Source organism: Prosopis cineraria, unplaced genomic scaffold, assembly GCF_029017545.1.
Source record: "Prosopis cineraria cultivar Desert tree isolate PC_DT_omini unplaced genomic scaffold, ASM2901754v1 PC8, whole genome shotgun sequence".
Classification (NCBI taxonomy): domain Eukaryota; kingdom Viridiplantae; phylum Streptophyta; class Magnoliopsida; order Fabales; family Fabaceae; genus Prosopis; species Prosopis cineraria.
The window spans coordinates 9,278,676-9,296,934 of record NW_026555339.1 but is presented as its reverse complement, the minus strand read 5'-3'; the positions used below and the strand labels follow the sequence as shown (position 1 = coordinate 9,296,934).

The 18,259-nt window shown below is 32.5% G+C and overlaps 2 protein-coding genes across 5 annotated transcripts; both read left to right on the top strand.

Moving 5' to 3' along the window:
* On the top strand, window positions 1-2,745 carry LOC129318825 (oxygen-evolving enhancer protein 2, chloroplastic-like). The gene is made up of 4 exons (XM_054963791.1): window positions 1-363; window positions 965-1,197; window positions 1,345-1,395; window positions 2,178-2,745. Exons 1-4 carry the CDS (start codon window positions 114-116, stop codon window positions 2,436-2,438), a joined length of 795 nt encoding a protein of 264 aa, XP_054819766.1. The 5' UTR covers window positions 1-113; the 3' UTR covers window positions 2,439-2,745.
* Window positions 2,746-10,523: 7,778 nt separating this feature from the next.
* LOC129318507 (WD repeat-containing protein 26 homolog) lies at window positions 10,524-18,259 on the top strand. 4 transcript variants are annotated; one of them, XM_054963328.1, is made up of 6 exons: window positions 10,524-10,692; window positions 10,879-10,974; window positions 11,141-12,037; window positions 13,914-14,015; window positions 16,218-16,847; window positions 17,865-18,259. In XM_054963328.1, the coding sequence occupies exons 3-6, from the start codon at window positions 11,240-11,242 to the stop codon at window positions 18,093-18,095; spliced, it is 1,761 nt and encodes a 586-aa protein (XP_054819303.1). In that variant the 5' UTR covers window positions 10,524-10,692; window positions 10,879-10,974; window positions 11,141-11,239; the 3' UTR covers window positions 18,096-18,259. The 4 variants fall into 4 exon arrangements, with proteins under 4 accessions (XP_054819303.1, XP_054819302.1, XP_054819300.1 ...); XM_054963327.1 differs by having other exon boundaries at window positions 10,841-10,974; XM_054963325.1 differs by lacking the exon at window positions 10,879-10,974.

The following is an 18,259-nucleotide window of genomic DNA, read 5'->3' as shown; positions in this document are numbered from 1 at the left end:
TATCCACAATTTCAATCGGCACATCATTCCCACGCCCACACAACATTCAAAAATCACACTCTCTGATTCACACACATTTTGCAGAAAGCCACACACTTCCAGCAGAAAAAAATATGGCATCCACTCACTGCTTTCTTCACCATCATGCCCTCGCTTCTCCTTCCGCAGCCAGATCCTCCTCCTCCCAGCGTCACCAGGTCGCCGCCAAGCCGACCCAGTTCGTCTGCCGAGCTCACCAGAAGCAGGCCGTTCAAGAAGACGATGGTGGACTCTTGTCTCGCCGATTAGCTCTCACTGTGCTCATTGGCGCTGCTGCTGTTGCCACCAAGGTCTCTCCTGCAGATGCAGCCTATGGGGAAGCTGGTATTGTCTTAATATGATTGTTCATTTTCCGGATGATCAGTTAGTGATGATTTCCATGCACCAGTACTGATTCTAATTGGTTATATCATAGCTCATATTCTATGGATCTGAATTGAAATGTTCGTTATTAGCTGCTTCTATTAACGGAGTTTTAGCAGCTTAAGCTTTTAGAGTTGAACTCGTTTTCAATATCCTATTAGAGTTATGACTAAAACGTCTGGGGTTTGATCCTTAGGATTACAAGGTTTTGGGTGAAGTGGGCCTTGATCATTACAGATATTGATGTAGAATTAAGAATTCACTTTTGATTCTTGTGTATTCTTACTCTTTGAAAAAGATCACGCAATGGAAAGAGTTTATGTAAAACTACATGGTTGTTGGACTAACTTCAGCCTATGAGGAAGATGATCTTTTGATTTGTTCGGGAAGGGAAACTATTCTTTGTGCAGCCCTAATTTTTCAAAAGCTTTGCTCTGAATTGAAACTTTGTTAGCAGTTAGTACTTGAGATACATCATTTACTTCTGATTTCTTCGTGCACTTAGATTTTGGCTGTCTGGAAAAAGGCTGAAATTGAGTGCATTTGATTGTTTTGGTTGTAGCCAATGTGTTTGGAAAGCCGAAGACAAACACAGACTTCTTGCCATACAATGGGAATGGATTCAAACTGAGCATTCCTTCTAAATGGAACCCAAGCAAAGAGGTTGAGTACCCTGGTCAGGTTCTTAGGTACGAGGACAACTTTGACTCCAACAGCTATGTCACCGTCACCGTCACTGACACCGACAAGAAATCCATCACTGACTACGGGTCACCTGAGCAGTTCCTTTCTCAGGTACTCTAGTTCCAAAATACTTGTTCTTGCTTTTCGATCAACAGGAGCACTTGAAATGAAATTGATGTACACTTGATGATGGATGAACTTGTGAAGAATGTTACATTTACTGGCTAATATCTGAGATTTGATTTTCCTTCCTTTCAGGTGGATTACTTGCTTGGAAAACAGGCCTACTTTGGCAAAACTGATTCTGAGGTAATTGATTAACAATTTTAACAAGCATTGCTAGTTTACAAATGTCTACATTCTGAAAAATAAAGAAGCTTAAAAGAAAGCCTGGAGGTCATGCCCTGGCCCTAGTGAGTCCTCTGGACCCAACTCATTTAATTTCTTTTTTTTTTTACCATGAAAAAAAAAAGAAGCTTGAAAGAAAGCTGAAAATGAAGCATAATTATGGTTGTAACCTTAGATGCAGACATATACTAGCACAACCACAACATGTAGACACTGATACCAGCAGAATTTGAAATGTCACGTTTTGTGTCTGGGAGGAGACTAAAACCCACTTTTTTTTTTTTTTATGATATATGTTGTCAAGATCTGTTCCTGACACACGTACAGATACCAACAGAACTTAAAATGTCAATGTGTCTGATATGAGGAAGACAACCTTGTTTCTGAACGATCGATGCTTTGCAGATGATATATGTTGTTTGTCATGATATGTTCCTGACCGAATGTGATCTGGCTCACAGTAATTTTGAATCAGATGCTTCAGCAACAGCAAGATTATGATTCATAGAGAGAGTTGAAAATGAAGCGTAATTATGTTTGCAACCTAGATTTGTGGGTTCCAGCACAATGATTATCCAAGAAAAAGAAGCATAGTTCAGATACATGTAGCTGATGAAATTTAGAATGTCATATATTGTATCATATATGATAAAGACAGCCTTGTTTTTGAAGCATTGATGCTTCAGAGATTGTATGTGTTGTCATGATATGTTCCTGACAGAATGTGATCTTGAATTGCTCAGGGAGGTTTTGATCCAGATGTTGTGGCAACAGCAAACATCTTAGAGAGTTCAACCCCGGTGATTAATGGAAAACAGTACTACTTTGTTTCTGTGCTGACAAGGACAGCCGACGGAGACGAAGGTGGCAAGCACCAGCTGATCACTGCCACCGTGAATGACGGCAAGTTATACATATGCAAGGCTCAAGCAGGAGACAAGAGGTGGTTCAAGGGAGCTAGGAGATTTGTGGAGAGCACGGCAAGTTCATTCAGTGTTGCCTAAAGAACTTAATTGGCAGGTGAATCTGTATGTAAATCATGTGAAAGTGCTAATGTATCTTTCTGGTTTGATTGTCTGGCCCACCCTTTTTGTCTCAAGTTTCATTAATCTGAGGGTTTTAGTTGGATTAAGTATATGAATACTTGGGGGAAAAAAATTATGGCGTTCAAGGACTTATAGTGTCAGTCCTTTTCTCCATTGTCTCTGCCTCTCTCATAAAGCATTGTGAAGTTGCGGCAAGCTTTTTGGAAGGGCACTGCCTTTTTTCCTCCTTTGGTAACAATTGGTATCTGCTTATTTGGTACTATCATCACTAGATTCAAGCATTATCAGGACTCAAATAAATAATTAAAGGCTTACTTGGGTTTAATTTTATTTTTTTTATTTTTAAAAACTATTTTGTAAATCAATTTTTTTTAAAAAAATTCAAAACAAAATAAAATGGAAGTCTATTTGTTTATGTTAATTTGAAAACAATTTTAAAATTAAAAAATGGTCAATAATTGTAATCAATAATGGTTAATAGTGATGACTTATAATATTCTCTTCGTTAAAAAATGTAAGGCATTTTTTAAGGAGTTAAATGTTTAAAAATATAAGGTATTTTTAGTCTTTTGAGGTATAATCGTTGTTTTTTTTTTTTAAAAAGTAGCATTATTGATAATGACTTTATATTTATTGTAGTGTATTTAATAGGGGTAAATATGAAAATATAGGGTTAGTTTGAAAGTAAATAACTAATTTATTGAGAAGTGAGATTCGATTAAAAATATCTTATATTTTTAAACGGATGGAGTAATAGTTACTTGTAGTTAAAAATAATTTACAATAGTCAAATATAACATGCTTTAAAGATAACAAAAAAAAAAAAGAAAACAAAATCAGTCCTGAGTTGTTTTCTTTTTTAATTTTGAAAAAATTAATCTTTTAGTTCTTCAACTTTTAACTCACTTGTAACTCAATCTCTTAATTATGACTCACTGCGACTCAGTCCTTCAACTATAACTCACTGCAACTCAGTCCTTCAACTTTGATTTACCTATAACTCCGTCCTTTTTTTTAATTTTTTTAAATTTTTTTATCAAATAAGAGGAATAGAAAAATGCTCATATATTATTTTAAAATACCCTCTTCTTATTCCTTAATGTAAAATATAAGCTAACATGAAAAAAATTAACAAAGGTTAAGGGACTAATTTGTAAGTGATTTAAAAGTTGAGGGACTGAGTCACAGCAAGTCATAGTTGAGAGACTGAGTTACAAGTGACTTAAAAGTTGAAGGAGTAAAAGATTAATTTTTTTTAATTTTTTTAGACATAATTTTGAAAACATTTAAATTCAAAATACTTATCCAAATAATTTTTGAATTTTTAAAAACAGAAAATAATTTTTTGAAAATAGAAACTAAACATACCCTAAATCTTTTACTGTGATTTTTTATTTGAGGCTTTCATGAAAAAAAATAATAATAATCTCTTGTACTCAATTCAACCGTCCAACCACAATTTAGAAAATGACTTTGCTTTTAAAAAGGTTGGGAGATTATGTTTTAGATTTGTGGTTAATAGAAACAACTAAAAGATGTGGCGTAGTTCCTACTAGGGAAATTATGAAATTAATTATAAAAAAAAGAGGAAAATGTGAAATCAGTAGAGCATCCAAATGTTCTTAAGCAAAGAATCAAGAACAATATGTTATCATCCAAGTTGCCAAAACTAATATTGAAGATAAGGACGACAATTACACGGTTGATCGTTTCAACTCGGGATTTTTTTAATAACAGATATTTGTCTCCATATTTCGTTTGTTGAAGAATTTATTATGATAGTTTGAAAAGACAATGCATTGTATAGTTTTTTATTGCTATAAATTTTTTCATTTACTATGTGACATACGGTATTTTGAATTTGGGATGATATAGTATTCTAATAAGCAGGACAATAATGTATTCTTATCATTACATTATGATTTTTTTTTAAATTATAAGATACATATGTCAATATATTCCCCGCAGTGTATATATATATATATATATATATAATTTACCCCCACACACACACATAATTAATTTTTCTTATTCTTTTATCTTATATTTTTTTCATTAAAATTTTATAACTCTATTTATCCATTTCTTTTAGATCGAACTCATTGAAATTTTGCATTCCTCTCCTGCCAGACAGGGGCTAAGTGTGTAAGTAGTAGGAGAAGCTCCACATTGAGCATATAGAAAAGACATATACATACATACATATGTATTTCTTCTAGTCCTTATTATATAGTACCATAACAAGTGCTTTTTTGATTCTTAATATAAGGCATACTATGGGATTAATTACGTTATTTCAATATTATTTTAATTTAAACTAATCAATTATGAGAGAGAATATAATGCAAATTTAAAATTTTTTCATTTAAATAGAGGTAAAATTAAAAGTTTATTATATTTTTAAATAAAATTAATAACTTAACTACTTGATTCCATTTATTTTAATAAAGTAATTAGAGATGTCTTATAATAAAAACTTAAAAAAAAGTATGTACATATGTATATAATAAAATTGTGTTTTAAAATTTTAAATTAAGGTATAATGTTATGCTGATTTAACTCCAACAATGATATTAGAGCACAACAACCTTCTAAAGGTTGATTAGGAATATGTTTGAAGATGATCAACTTAAACTTAATTTGATTCAACTATATAATTTCATATAAAGTCTAGTAGATCTTTCTAGTGTTTAATGTTGCCTTGGATTCCAACAACTTAGTTATACATTTCCCACTATCCGGTCAAATCCATGGCCATACCAAATAGTCATCTGTTACACACAATTTGCCTTACTCTGACTTGTCCATTTAAGGATTGGATCGCTCATCCACCACTTTATCCACATAGCTCCCTTCAATGTTCACTACATGAACGAAGATAAGAAGACAAATTGGTGGAGAAAGTGAAGAGAGGCTAAAGAAGATTGCTTGGCCTTGATAGATGTGTCATTTCAATTAGAGAGGTCCCACTATATTGTACTCTTCTTTCTTCTTGTTTTTGCTACCTAACATAGTCTCCTTAGTAAAGGCAAGTCAATCACACAAAATTCTGTTATGTAACATGTTTTCCACTAATAGCATGTTTGGCATTGTAACCAATAGTTAAAACCTAAAACCACCAACATAGTACACCAAACACATGCTAAACAATTTAGCCTCGTTTCATTCTTTTGTATTCTATTTTTGATTTAGTAAACTTCCTATTCATTAAGCTTTTTTTCCCCCTTTGAAAGTTGCAAATTTCAATGTGAAATGACATGATTATCCCTAATTGGAGGAAATTAAAAGGCACCCACATGTACAAAATTCAATGTTCTTGTTTAGCAATGAGTCCCTCCAACTTAGTCATAGTTGGCCCACTAACTAGTCAAGACCTTTAGCCATATGAATTAATCATCTATCTTACCCAATTGCCTATACATACCTCCTTTGTAATATTCTTATTATTGTATGCCAAGCTACCTGTCCCACTTGGCCTAGGCCAGTGAATCACGCAGCATTATTCGGTCACATAACGAGTATTTCACTTACCAGTTTTACTCATCAACTTTAGTCCATTACGTTGTATTACTATCCAGACATATGGCCAAGGGAAAAGGTGAGCTAGAGAAAGTAAACTATACGTTGTCTGAATGGGGAGATCAGAAGGGCAAGAAAGACTATACATGTGTCAAACTTTATTTTGCTTGATTCACTGGGTGAGGTAAGTGAATTGTACACTTTTTAATATTATTTATAAATTACTTTTAACATGTTTTAATAAAATTAAAGAAATTTTAAATTTTATTAACTCTATCTTAAAATTTAATAAGTTTCACCTCTACCCCCTAATAAAAAAATAGTTTTAATAATTTTTCATGATATTTAATGAGAGTAAAATGGTAACAATAAACATATAAATATAATCAAAATTAATCTTTTCTCTCTTTTTTATAAATAGAATTAGAGGAGTATATGAATAACTTTTTTAAGCATGAAAGTTTAGCTGAGTTGGGTGGTGGGAACTTATTGAAAACAAGACATATTCCTCTAAATTTAAAAAACGCTTACACATATATTTACACATCATCCACTAATAAAACTCTCAAATGAGCATATGGAGGTTAAGTTATATGTCAAAACTTTACCAAACTAAGGACTAATTTTTATTGGTTAACAACTTGTTCTTGAATAACTTGGCAAACTTCTTAACTAGACCATGAGTCTCATACATGTTTCCATAGAATTTAGGGTAACTGACACTATTTATAATTTATAAATAATATGAATTTTATAAATTTTATATTTTATATTTATATTAATTTGTTGGTGGTGGGATATTGTTATGTTACAAAGGGAATGCTTGAGAAGGACCTGGAAGATGTACAAGAGAAGGGGGGGGGGGGGAGCTTTTATGAAGGAAATAGGAAAATATCATCAAAGGATAATGGGAGGTAATTTACATCAAAAAAAGACCTTAAAATTTTAATTTTTCGCTACACTTTTTTTGATCTTTAGCTAAAAGTAAGTTTTCATGGGAAATGTTTGAATTTTTCCTAAAGTTTAAAATAGCAAACATTCACTCTGCATAAATAACAAGTAATTTGAGTTTTGGCAACAATTAATTCATAATTAATAATAACACATTCATGATTTAACAAGATTGAAAAGCTAATAGCACAAGTTATGGAATGAGTGTTTATCCTATATAAATTAACAACAGGCCATTATAATTTTGACAACAAACAATTCTTGATTAACAACAACATATTCAAAATTTAATAAAATTAAAAAACTGATAGAACATGTTTAACTGTTTAATGGAATAAGTGTTCATCTTGCATAAATAAAAAACTATTCAGGTTTTGATAACAGCTAATTTGTGACTAATAACAAAACATTCAAAATTTAATAAAATTGAAAAACTAACAGCATAGGTTTAACATAATAAGTGTTCACCTTACATAAATAAAAAGTTATTTGGTTTTAGTAACAATCAATTTGTAATTGATAACAATTTAACAATATTGAAAAATTAACAGCATTAGTTTAATGGAACAAGTGTTCACCCTATATAAATAATAAGTGATTTAAGTTTTGGCAACAATCAATTCGTAATTGATAATAATACATTTGTATGCTAACTATAAATTCCTATTTAGTTGTTTCTCTTTCATCAATAAGGGAAATTAAATCCTTTCCCATAAAAAAATTATTTTTAGCTAAGGATCAAGGAGGTGCAGTGAAAAATTATAATCTTAAAATCCTTCTTTCATATAAAATACTTCTAGTGATCCTCAATTGATATTTTCCCAAGGAAATATGCCCTTGAGATTATAGTTGCTCTAATTTTAAACTAATCTTCTCCAAATTATTTCCAATAATTTCAATGGATTCAAGACAGTTACGTAAAAAAAAATGAAAAAAGTTATATCTTTAACTATTTATTACTATTTTTAATCTCTTATTAATTTACAGAGTATTTTGTTATTTTTTATACCATCTATTTATATATAGCTATAAAACATATTTTTTGTACAAAGCTACTAAGTATTTCACTATATAATAGTAATTCGCATGTTTTGAATTCCATATATAACATTAAAAATAATGCTACTTTTGTTTTTTTTATAAATATTCAAAGCAATTGAAAAATCATCAACAATACCCCTTTTTTACCCATTCAACCAATGCCAAGTAAACATGCACAAACAAAATCACCAAGTAATGTGAATAAAGTCTAAACTACCCAGAACATGTCATTCTTGAATTTTCTACAATATAAAATATAAATACAATAGCAAGACGAGTTCTTTCAAGATGCAACAATGATAAAGATTAAATATCAAGGAAAAAAAAGACAAAAAATTATTAATAACATAAATGAAAGAAAGAATGAATGGATAGAAATATACTAACATGCACTAGCCTCTTTAGAAAAGCAATTGGTTGGCAGCTAGAGTGACATTATTGATGGGCAAATGGGGGATTGGTGGATGTTGACTTTAGGCACAATAGGTTTTGTGCCTAAAAAGAAAATTAAATCCTTTGTTTTGTGCGTGTCTCTAGATGAAAATTAATATATTCTAAGAAGTTATTAAAAATATTAACACATAAAATTTTATTTATTGAGATGGTATAATTTTATTATGTAAAATATTAATGGGTGATATTTCTAATTCATACAAGAATTTCTTTCCATTCTAATATCTTTATATGTTCATTGCTATCCTAAGGTATACATTAGTTTAAATGACATCACATGAAAAAGTACATTGAGTGTTTGGGTGCTTTATAAGCAACTAGGAAATATATTTGAATATTATATACTTCTCTAATTTTATTTTTAAGTTATTTTTAATATATTTTATTAAAATTAAAAATTTTTTTAAAACCTATTAACTGTACCCTAAAATTTAATAAGTTTTTAAATTTATTTTTATAAAATATTCATATTTTAATAATATATTTTCTTTCTTTATCTTATAAAAAAAATTGTAAGGGATGTGTGTGTATAGAGAGAGAGACTGAGGTGTTCTATTTAGCTTGTATGTGAATTAAAGTTAAATATTTTTCAAATTAACTTTTTTTTAATTTTATTTTGTGAGGATCATCTTGATAAATACTAATAAAGTTCGAGCAACATTGACTCTAACCGAGAATATTTCCTCTTTTTTTTTTTTTTTTCGTGTGTGATAGTATAACTGAGAAGATTTCTCCTACTCTGGTATTTTCTATTTACAAGACTTTGGGTTGAGTGTTTATTTAGTATAAAAATATGAAATTTATTCTAGAGCATTTCACTATTTTGACACCGTTTATACACAAGTAAAAAAATAAATAAATAGAAACCAGATCTTTCTTTGTGCCTAGAAAAATTATCGGGTCCTTTCTCCTGTTTGAAGGATTAATAATGGAGAATGAGGAATAGTTCCTTGATATCAAAAAAATCTCTTATCTTTTCAAAACCTATTATCAATATAAAATATTATAAATTGTATAAAGCATATCTATAAACAAACTCTTTTTTAACTTAAAAATATGCTTTTATTTTGATAAACTTTTAAGATTCAATTCACCCAAACTTTCATCTATAAAAAAAAATTTTATGTAAAGAGCTTATAAATCATTATCATTATTGAACTCCCCACAAATCATGGGCTGCTTCACTCAAAAAAATTATGTATCTATTTTTTAAATTTCAAATATAATACTCTCTTAATCTTGTTTATAAGATACGGGGAATGACTTTTTTTTTAATTATTTATATGACATGTTAATTTTTTATTATAATTTTTTATTTTTACTCTTATTAAATGTTAAATAAAGAAAATATATTATTAACATATATATATATATATATATAATGGGAAGAAAAATTAAAAATTTATTAAATTTTAAATAAAACTAATAAATGTTAAAGTTTCCTTCACTCCACTAACTTATAAATAGGATCCAATGAGAGTTCCAATAATATCGGTAGGATGATAATAAATATGATATATTAAAATATTATAATAAAAAATAATAAATTATTTTAAGAATAAAATAAAAAATGAAAATTAAATATTAAATATTAAATATTGTTTTGAAAATTTGAAAAGAGTTGGAGCGTTGGAGGATAACGCAAAACAATTTTTTCCTTAGAAAAATAAATAGGATAACATGCATTTAGTTCTTTAATTTTTCATAAAATTTTATTTTTAATCATTTAATTTTATAATATGTTTTTTCAAACCTTTAACTCTTATATGGTTATATCTTTTATTTTATCCATAAAAAAATTTTATATTAATTTTTTAAATATTGATAAAACATTCTTTTAACATATTAAATTAAATTTTTTAAAATAGTCATAATTGATACAAAATTATTATTTAAAATTAATAATTTTAGAGTTAAATGGTTAAAAAATATTTTATAAAATTAAAAAATTAAAATTAAAATTTTGTATGAAGTTAAAAAAACATTATAAAATAAATAAAAGGAAACGGAAGGGTGTGAATAATTTTCTCTTAATGAATTTTCCGTTGGATATAAAATATCCAGGCGTCACAACATCCAGAAAGGGAAGAGTTTGGTATTTCAGCCTCTGTTTGCTCTCTCTGGAACTGAAAGCATTGAGCGGTTGCCGAAGAAGAAGAAGGAGAAGCAACCACGGCGCCTTTGAACTGACGATCGCACTTTCAACTCTGGCTTCGGCCAGCTTCCCGATCCTTTCTCTGCTTCTTGGGTGAGTCGGTGAATCATTTTCTCAATCTTGTTTCTCCTTATTCTGTTGTTGTTGGATCTACGGCTTCTGATGTTGATTGTTTTATCGGTTACCCTTTCGGATGATACTTCAATTTGCTCATCGTGTGCTGTTTGTTTCCTCGGAAAAGTGGACATTTTTGTAACGCTTGGTCGCTTTTCCGGATAGGTTTTCTTGTCGGTTTCAGAGAGATTCTGAGAAATCTGGGCTGGGCATCGAGCGGTTTCTCATATTTTGATGGAAAAACTTGGAAGAAACATTTTGGTTCTGAAGCAGGATAGCTTGAGTCCTTTACTTCTTAAATCTATTATTGTTTGCCTTCATTTCTTGCTTCCATTTGAGGATAAATATACCTTAAAAGTTCTATTATTTAATTTTCTTGTCTCAACTTATCGTATTTATTGGTGTTTATGTTGCCATTGCTATGCAGGAATCTCTTGCTTGGTATTTTTTCAACGAGCTTTATTGGTTTTTCCCTTTCACTGCCTTCTTACTGGCACACTTATATATGGACTGAGGTTCACATTTCATGGGAGGTGTAGAGGATGAAGGACCAGCTTTAAAACGCATGAAGTTGTCCTCTAACGGATTAGTTGGGCTGTCAAACGGTTCATCTTCTGTAGAGCACGTAGGAGGCTCTTCAAGTGCGTTGATGGCTCGGCCCCTACCATCTGAAGGGGACAAACAAGTTGTTGGTTCCAAAGGAGTTATAAAACGAGATGAATTTGTCAGGATAATAGCAAATGCATTATATTCTCTTGGTTATGAAAAGAGTGGAGCATGCTTAGAGGAGGAGTCTGGAATACCTGTCCACTCGTGGGTGGTCAATCTGTTTATTCAGCAGATACTTGATGGCAGTTGGGATGAAAGTATTGCCACATTGCATAAAATTGGTCTGGCAGATGAAACAACTGTGAGGTCAGCCTCATTCTTGATACTGGAGCAGAAATTTTTTGAGCTTCTGGACGGGGAAAAGGTGACGGAGGCGTTGAAGACCCTGAGGACTGAGGTTGCACCACTTTGCACTAACAGTAGTAGAATTCGTGAACTTTCTTCCTGCATGGTGTCCATATCACTGTCTGGCCATGCTAATTCTCATAAGAAAGATTTTACAAGGGTTAGGTCTCGGTCAAAGCTTCTGGAGGAATTGCAGAAGCTGCTTCCCCCAACCATAATGGTACCTGAAAGGAGGTTAGAGCATTTAGTTGAACAGGCCCTTGTTTTGCAACGAGAGGCTTGTCAACTTCACAACTCCTTAGATAAGGAGATGTCATTATACATTGATCATCATTGTGGAAAAGACCAGATACCTTCTAGAACTTTGCAGGTTAGCAAATGATGTGTCTAATTGTTCTTTACATTTTAATATGCACATCATTATAGTTGGTTTTTGTACTTTAAAACATCAACTATCCTCAGGCTCTTTATTGTTGGCCTGATACTTTATAGTGGCATAACTCTTTACTTTCTTTTTGCTTGATGGAGTTTAGAACTCTGTCTGTTATTTATTTAGGTACTTTGTTGTTTCTGTTACTTTTTTGTTTTAATGTGGCTATAATTAGTTTTATCATGATTGTCTTTTCTGGGTACATTTTGCAGACTCACTTCACTGCAAAGTTTTGTCATCTGCACTGCACGATTTAGTGAAGTAGTTAGTTATAAACTGTGGCATCTTGCAAATTGGTCTAAAGACAGTCTTGTGAAGTCCTTTCTTCTTTTATGGTTTCTCTGAAGAAATTTTATTGATCAGAAGATTTTTTAGACAATGAATATCTCCTGAAGAATAAGCACGAGCCCTTCGACTTGAGAGAGCCTTCTAACGTCTTTGCATGTAAAGAATGCCTCCTGAAAAATAAGCATGCGCAAAAATTTGAAGTCTGAAGTCTACAAAGAGTTTGTTTAGGCTGAGTTATTGACCTTATGAAAGCCCGTCTTTAAGCTCTAAACAAACTACAAACCTGCAAATAACGCACATGTCTACAAACCCCGCCATACCATTGAACACACAATAGCTCTAAGATGGGTAGCCCTGACCTCTGCTTAAAAATATAATTCAAATATTTCAAGCAATGTCACAAAGAAGGAAAATGTCACTGTTCCTTGAGCTTAGAATTCACTGTGCAAGGGCATGCTGTCTTTTATGACTTGTCCTGCTTGTGGACTCTGTTATAGATGACTTTACAATACCGTTCAGGTAGCCTTGACCTCTGGGAAAGATGTATTAAGGGAAAGATTGTAATTGCTTGGATATTGAATCAGGTGCTGGAAAAAATTAGAAGTAAAAAATTAGGAGCAAACCTATGACCAAATCTTCTTACAACATTTTAATAATCACTCTGTCCATTGAAGAGACCAAGTTTGCAGCTTTGCCACCGTTATAGAGGTTAAAATTTAAGAAGGCTTAAGGACCTTTACGTTATGGAAGCTACCAATGGAGACTTGATGTGATCATTAAAGATCAAGCAGCTTTTTTTCCCCCTTTCCTCTTTTTTCTTTTTTCTTTGGGGGATATTGATCAAATATGTATGTTGTTATTTTAAGCTCAATATTTTACGTCCTTTGAACTCATATGGGGATGCCATTGTTTTGCCTTTGCTGCTGGCATCTCCTTGAACAATCCTTAGAGTAGTCCTTTGAGTAAGCTCAAGACCATGGATTGGATCATTGTGAAACTACCAAAGGAAATGTGTATGACATAAAAAGGTGACATAAAAAGTCCCTGTCCCAAAACTGCCCCAAGTGACCGAGTTCTGGGGTTCTTGTATCAAGTTCAACTGTGGTACTACAAAGCCACCAGTCTGTTACCTTTGGGGGGTGGGGATGGGGCTGCTGGGCCCCCACCTATTGGCCCCTTCTCCTTTTAAGTGTGCATTTGTGCATAAGTTATTTTTCCTTTTTATTTTGTGTTGTCTTTTTTTTTTTTTTTTTTGGTTGGGGGTGAGGGAGGGGAAGGGCTCATATCGTAAAGCTTTTGTGTCTTACTTTCTTGCCTTTTATAGCTTGGTGGTCTTTTAAGAAAATATTTCCTCTGTTCTCTCAAATTTCTTTCATTAGTTTGGTTTGTTTAAAATCTTGTTAAGGACAAACGGATATCCAAAATCTTTTTATTAACATTGGCTGCAGCCTTTCCGCATAATACTTTCAGTAGCTTTAGTATATCAATATTTTAATATCATTTTACTTTCCTGAATATATTCAAACAGGTACTAGAAGGACACGATGATGAAGTCTGGTTTGTACAATTTTCACATAACGGAAAATATTTAGCTTCATCATCAAATGATCGGTCAGCAATCATTTGGGAGGTAATGTCTGGTGTTAATCAAAAAACTGTTTTTTTTTGTCTTCTCTGCTCTGAATTTTTTTTTTTTTTGCGTTATTTGTTTCATTAATGTGCCTACATTTCCTGTGTTTTGATTTTGTCATCACTCCCTATGCATAAATACCAATTGGATTGTCCTTATTCATGTCATGATGCTGGTAGAAGATGTTGCTTACATTAAGATTAGGAGCCATGGTTGCGATGGGAAATTTCATGATGTAGGAAATGATGTCAATTTCTATCATTGCCTGTTGTTTTTCTCTTACACAAGTGATAACTTATTGAAAGACAGCAGAAGAGGATAATGTTAAATTTTTTTTTTTTAAAGAGTTATGCTTCCTTAAAGAACATTAAAGTTCTGGCTGTCAGATTAAAAATAAGCTGCTGGTATTGAACGCTGGAGAAAATAATTGTTAAGTTTCCAAGGCCTGTACAATTCACTAGGAAGGAAAAGTATGGATTTATTGATTGACAAATATATAACATTGAGGGTATCTTCATTGGTTACTGAGATCAACAGGAAATGTCTGGGAACTGTGGTTCAAAATAAATGTTAGGGATATGGTTCAAAATAAATGTTAAGTTACTGAAGTAAAGATTTATGATCTGGTTGTTAAGGCTATGGGCTTTATGGTACAGAATGTTGAGTTGAACGTGCATGATAAATCCAATCATTTGATGACAAAGAAAGGGATCAAAATGAGATTACTTTTGGCTTTAGATTATTAAAAATGAGAAATTTGGTTCTAATTTAGCTCTGAGGTCGATTAAATTTTAATTTAAAAGAGAAAGAACTGAAGCAATGCAATTGATCACATTTTGTTTAATTATCCATCTAGTATGATGCATGCCACATTTTGGGTTTTCTTACAGATTCATGCTGATCAATGAGGTTTTTCCTTACTTAGACTTGAAGAAATCTGAAACTTATGCCCTAGATTTCTAAGTACTATCAAACACTTATGAATGCCTCTTTCAATGCAAAAGTAGATTCTGACATCTTGAGAATAAACATGTTCATGGATAAGCATGTGCCAGTTGGCCTTAAATTTTTTAGAATAATTCGATATGAATTTTAAATATGTGTGATACATTCTTGATGCAGTAAACTATAGTGCTTGAATAGCTCGCTTGGAATCTTGGTAAAAAACATGAGGTTTTCCAGGTTGAATGGAGTTCCTTAAGTTTTAAACTTCTCACATCTATTGCCACAGAAACAATTTCCTACTTAGTTGAACTCCAATATTGGGTGAAAATTTGATAGAATGATGTCTGTCAGAAATAGTTGCCTTTCAAGTCTTCTCTTGCAAAACCTGGAGTTGATGGTGATACTGGAAATTGCTGACCTCTTCCCCTTTCTGTTCTAATTGATTTATTTGAAGGGACTTGACTGAGCTGCAGTTTACTTATTTTCCTGCATATTTTTCAACGGTTTAAAGGCCCACTTTTGGAGTGGCCATGTTTTTCTGCCGTGGTACAGTGAAGCTGTTTCTGTTATGTGATGGGTTGGATTGCACTTCATCCTCTTTACATTATAAATTTATTCCTAGCATATGCTTAATGAGTAATAATTGCCGTTTATTTTTGTTAACTATTTGCCCAGCCTTGGCAAATTTTGAAGATTACGCTTGCTCTTCCTGATTGACTCTGCCTCTAAAAGTTTGCATGCCATAAAATGACTTAGAATGCATAATTTCCCTATACAACCCAGCTTCTGTTTAATCCCACCCTTCCCTACCCTTCTTCCCTCCAAATGGATTTTAGAACCTATAATACCCCATTGGAGTCTTGAAATTACAAATGCTTGAGAAACTTTAGATGTGAGATTTATACAGTATTACTGTAGAATCAGGAAGGGTACTTTTGAAAGCATTATCAGATATGCACGAGTGGGCAGCTTTATCATTATAATGCTGTAAAACCTCCTTACTACAGCCAAATCCTATAAACAACCTAATTCTGACGTGGCTCTAATATATGGATATAACTCATTCAATCAATGTTAACAATCAAGAATCCATGATTGCTGAATGGTCAATCTGCTGGTTTGGCTCCTGGATAGGACTTGTGCTAGTGTTTTGATGAGTTCTTTATGCATGTGTGATGTATCCTTTCTCTGAATATTGTTCATAATCACATATATGTAATATTTGATTTCACATTTTTGAGGGTTCTTTTTTAATAGGTTGGCTCGAATGGGGAACTGTCCATAAAGCATAGGTTAAGTGGTCATCAGAAACCTGTGTCTTCTATTTCATGGAGTCCCGATGACCAAGAGGTACTAACATGTGGAGTGGAGGAAGCTATTAGGCGTTGGGATGTTGTTACTGGTAAGTGCCTCCAAGTTTATGAGAAAGCTGGTGCTGGCATGGTGTCCTGTGCATGGCTTCCGAGTGGGAAAAATATACTTTCTGGCCTGAATGACAAGAGCATTTGCATGTGGAACTCAGATGGGAAGGAACTGGAGGCCTACAAAGGACTTAGAACCCTTAAGATTTCTGATCTGGCAGTAACTGGCGACGGGGAACAGATCTTATTTATTTGCAAAGACAATGCAGTACTATTGTTCCACAGGGAAACTCAGGATGAGAGGTTTATTGAAGAGGATCAGACTATAACCTCCTTTTCTTTATCAAAGGATAGCAAATTCCTGCTGGTTAATCTTTTGAACCAAGAAATACATCTTTGGAATGTTGAACATGTTCCTAAGCTTGTTGGCAAGTACAAAGGCCATAGACGCTCCCGGTTTATAGTTAGATCTTGCTTTGGTGGAATTAGGCAATCTTTTATTGCTAGTGGAAGTGAAGATTCGCAGGTATCAACTTTATGTTTGGAAAATCATTTTCTTCACATTTTTTAATAAATATATTGCATTGTGGTTTAATGCTTTTGCTCTAATATCAACAGGACTAGTTCGGCTACAACTTTTAATATGTCGAGGGTATTTGGTGTAGTGAAGTTGGCGTTAAAACTGTGTATGATAATTACTCCAGTATTGAAAAATCAGCTCTTATTAGTAGTTAAGTAATAACTAGTTCAACGAAATACTTCTTCAAAATTACTTTGTTTGAACCAGCATTTCCTTAACCCTCTATTTGGAAACTGGGAAAAAAAGTATGATATTGTACTACTTTTTTGTACTTTCAAATAAATTGTCAAAACTTATTTTAACAATTCGGGTGTAATAGGCTTATTCCTCTTTCTTGTTTATCCTTGTAGAACTAAGGGGATGCAGTTAAATTTGCAATTCTGCTTGTTATGCTCTGCACTCTGTAATAGTTAGGTCCTTGAGTGGTGTTCCCTTTTCTATTATCCAATACTGGACTTTATATAGCCATCTTTAGCTGTTTCTAGTATGCATTTACAGTAAGAGAGTCCATGTCCTTGGAGATGGTTCATATATCTTTTTCATCTTCATTTCTATTCAATTATGAAAAATATCTTAGGTAGACAAAGTTACATTTGCTAGGGGACTTGCTTTTGGCACTTGCAACGTTCATTCATGATTTGCTTAGCCTATAATATCTTATAGACCTATTGTATGTAAGAATTTCTCATTCAACCTGGTTGTATGACTGTTGAGGCATTGAATAAGAGAGTCCAAGTCCTTGGAGATGGTTCATATATCTTATTCATCTTCATTTCTATTCTATTATTCAGTTAGATTTGCTTGGGGACTACACTTACAATGTTCATTCATAATAATTTGCATAGCCTATCAATATCTTATAGACCTATTGTATGCAAGAATTTCTCATTCAACTTGGTTATATTACTGTTGAGACATTTGAATAAGAGTGTAAATTGATGGCTTTCCATGGCCTTTCTTTAGGTTTACATATGGCATAGAGACTCTCAGGAGTTAATAGAGGCATTGCCAGGCCACTCTGGAGCTGTGAATTGTGTGAGCTGGAATCCTACCAATCCCCATATGTTGGCTTCAGCCAGTGATGATCGGACAATTAGGATATGGGGCTTAAATTGTCTGAAAGTAAGTTACCAAAAGGCAAAAAGCTGTACCAGCAGCAGCAATGGCTTCCACCAATGCAATGGGGGAACTTAGGTGAAGCAGCCAAACACAATTCTCATTTCTTAATTTCTTATCTCTATTTTATCATTGCAATCTTTGTAAATGCCTTTACCATCACAAGTTGACATTCATATCAATTGTCAAACATGCATCTGACTTTCCACCAAGTTCTCTTAATAAACTCAATTTCCATCTTA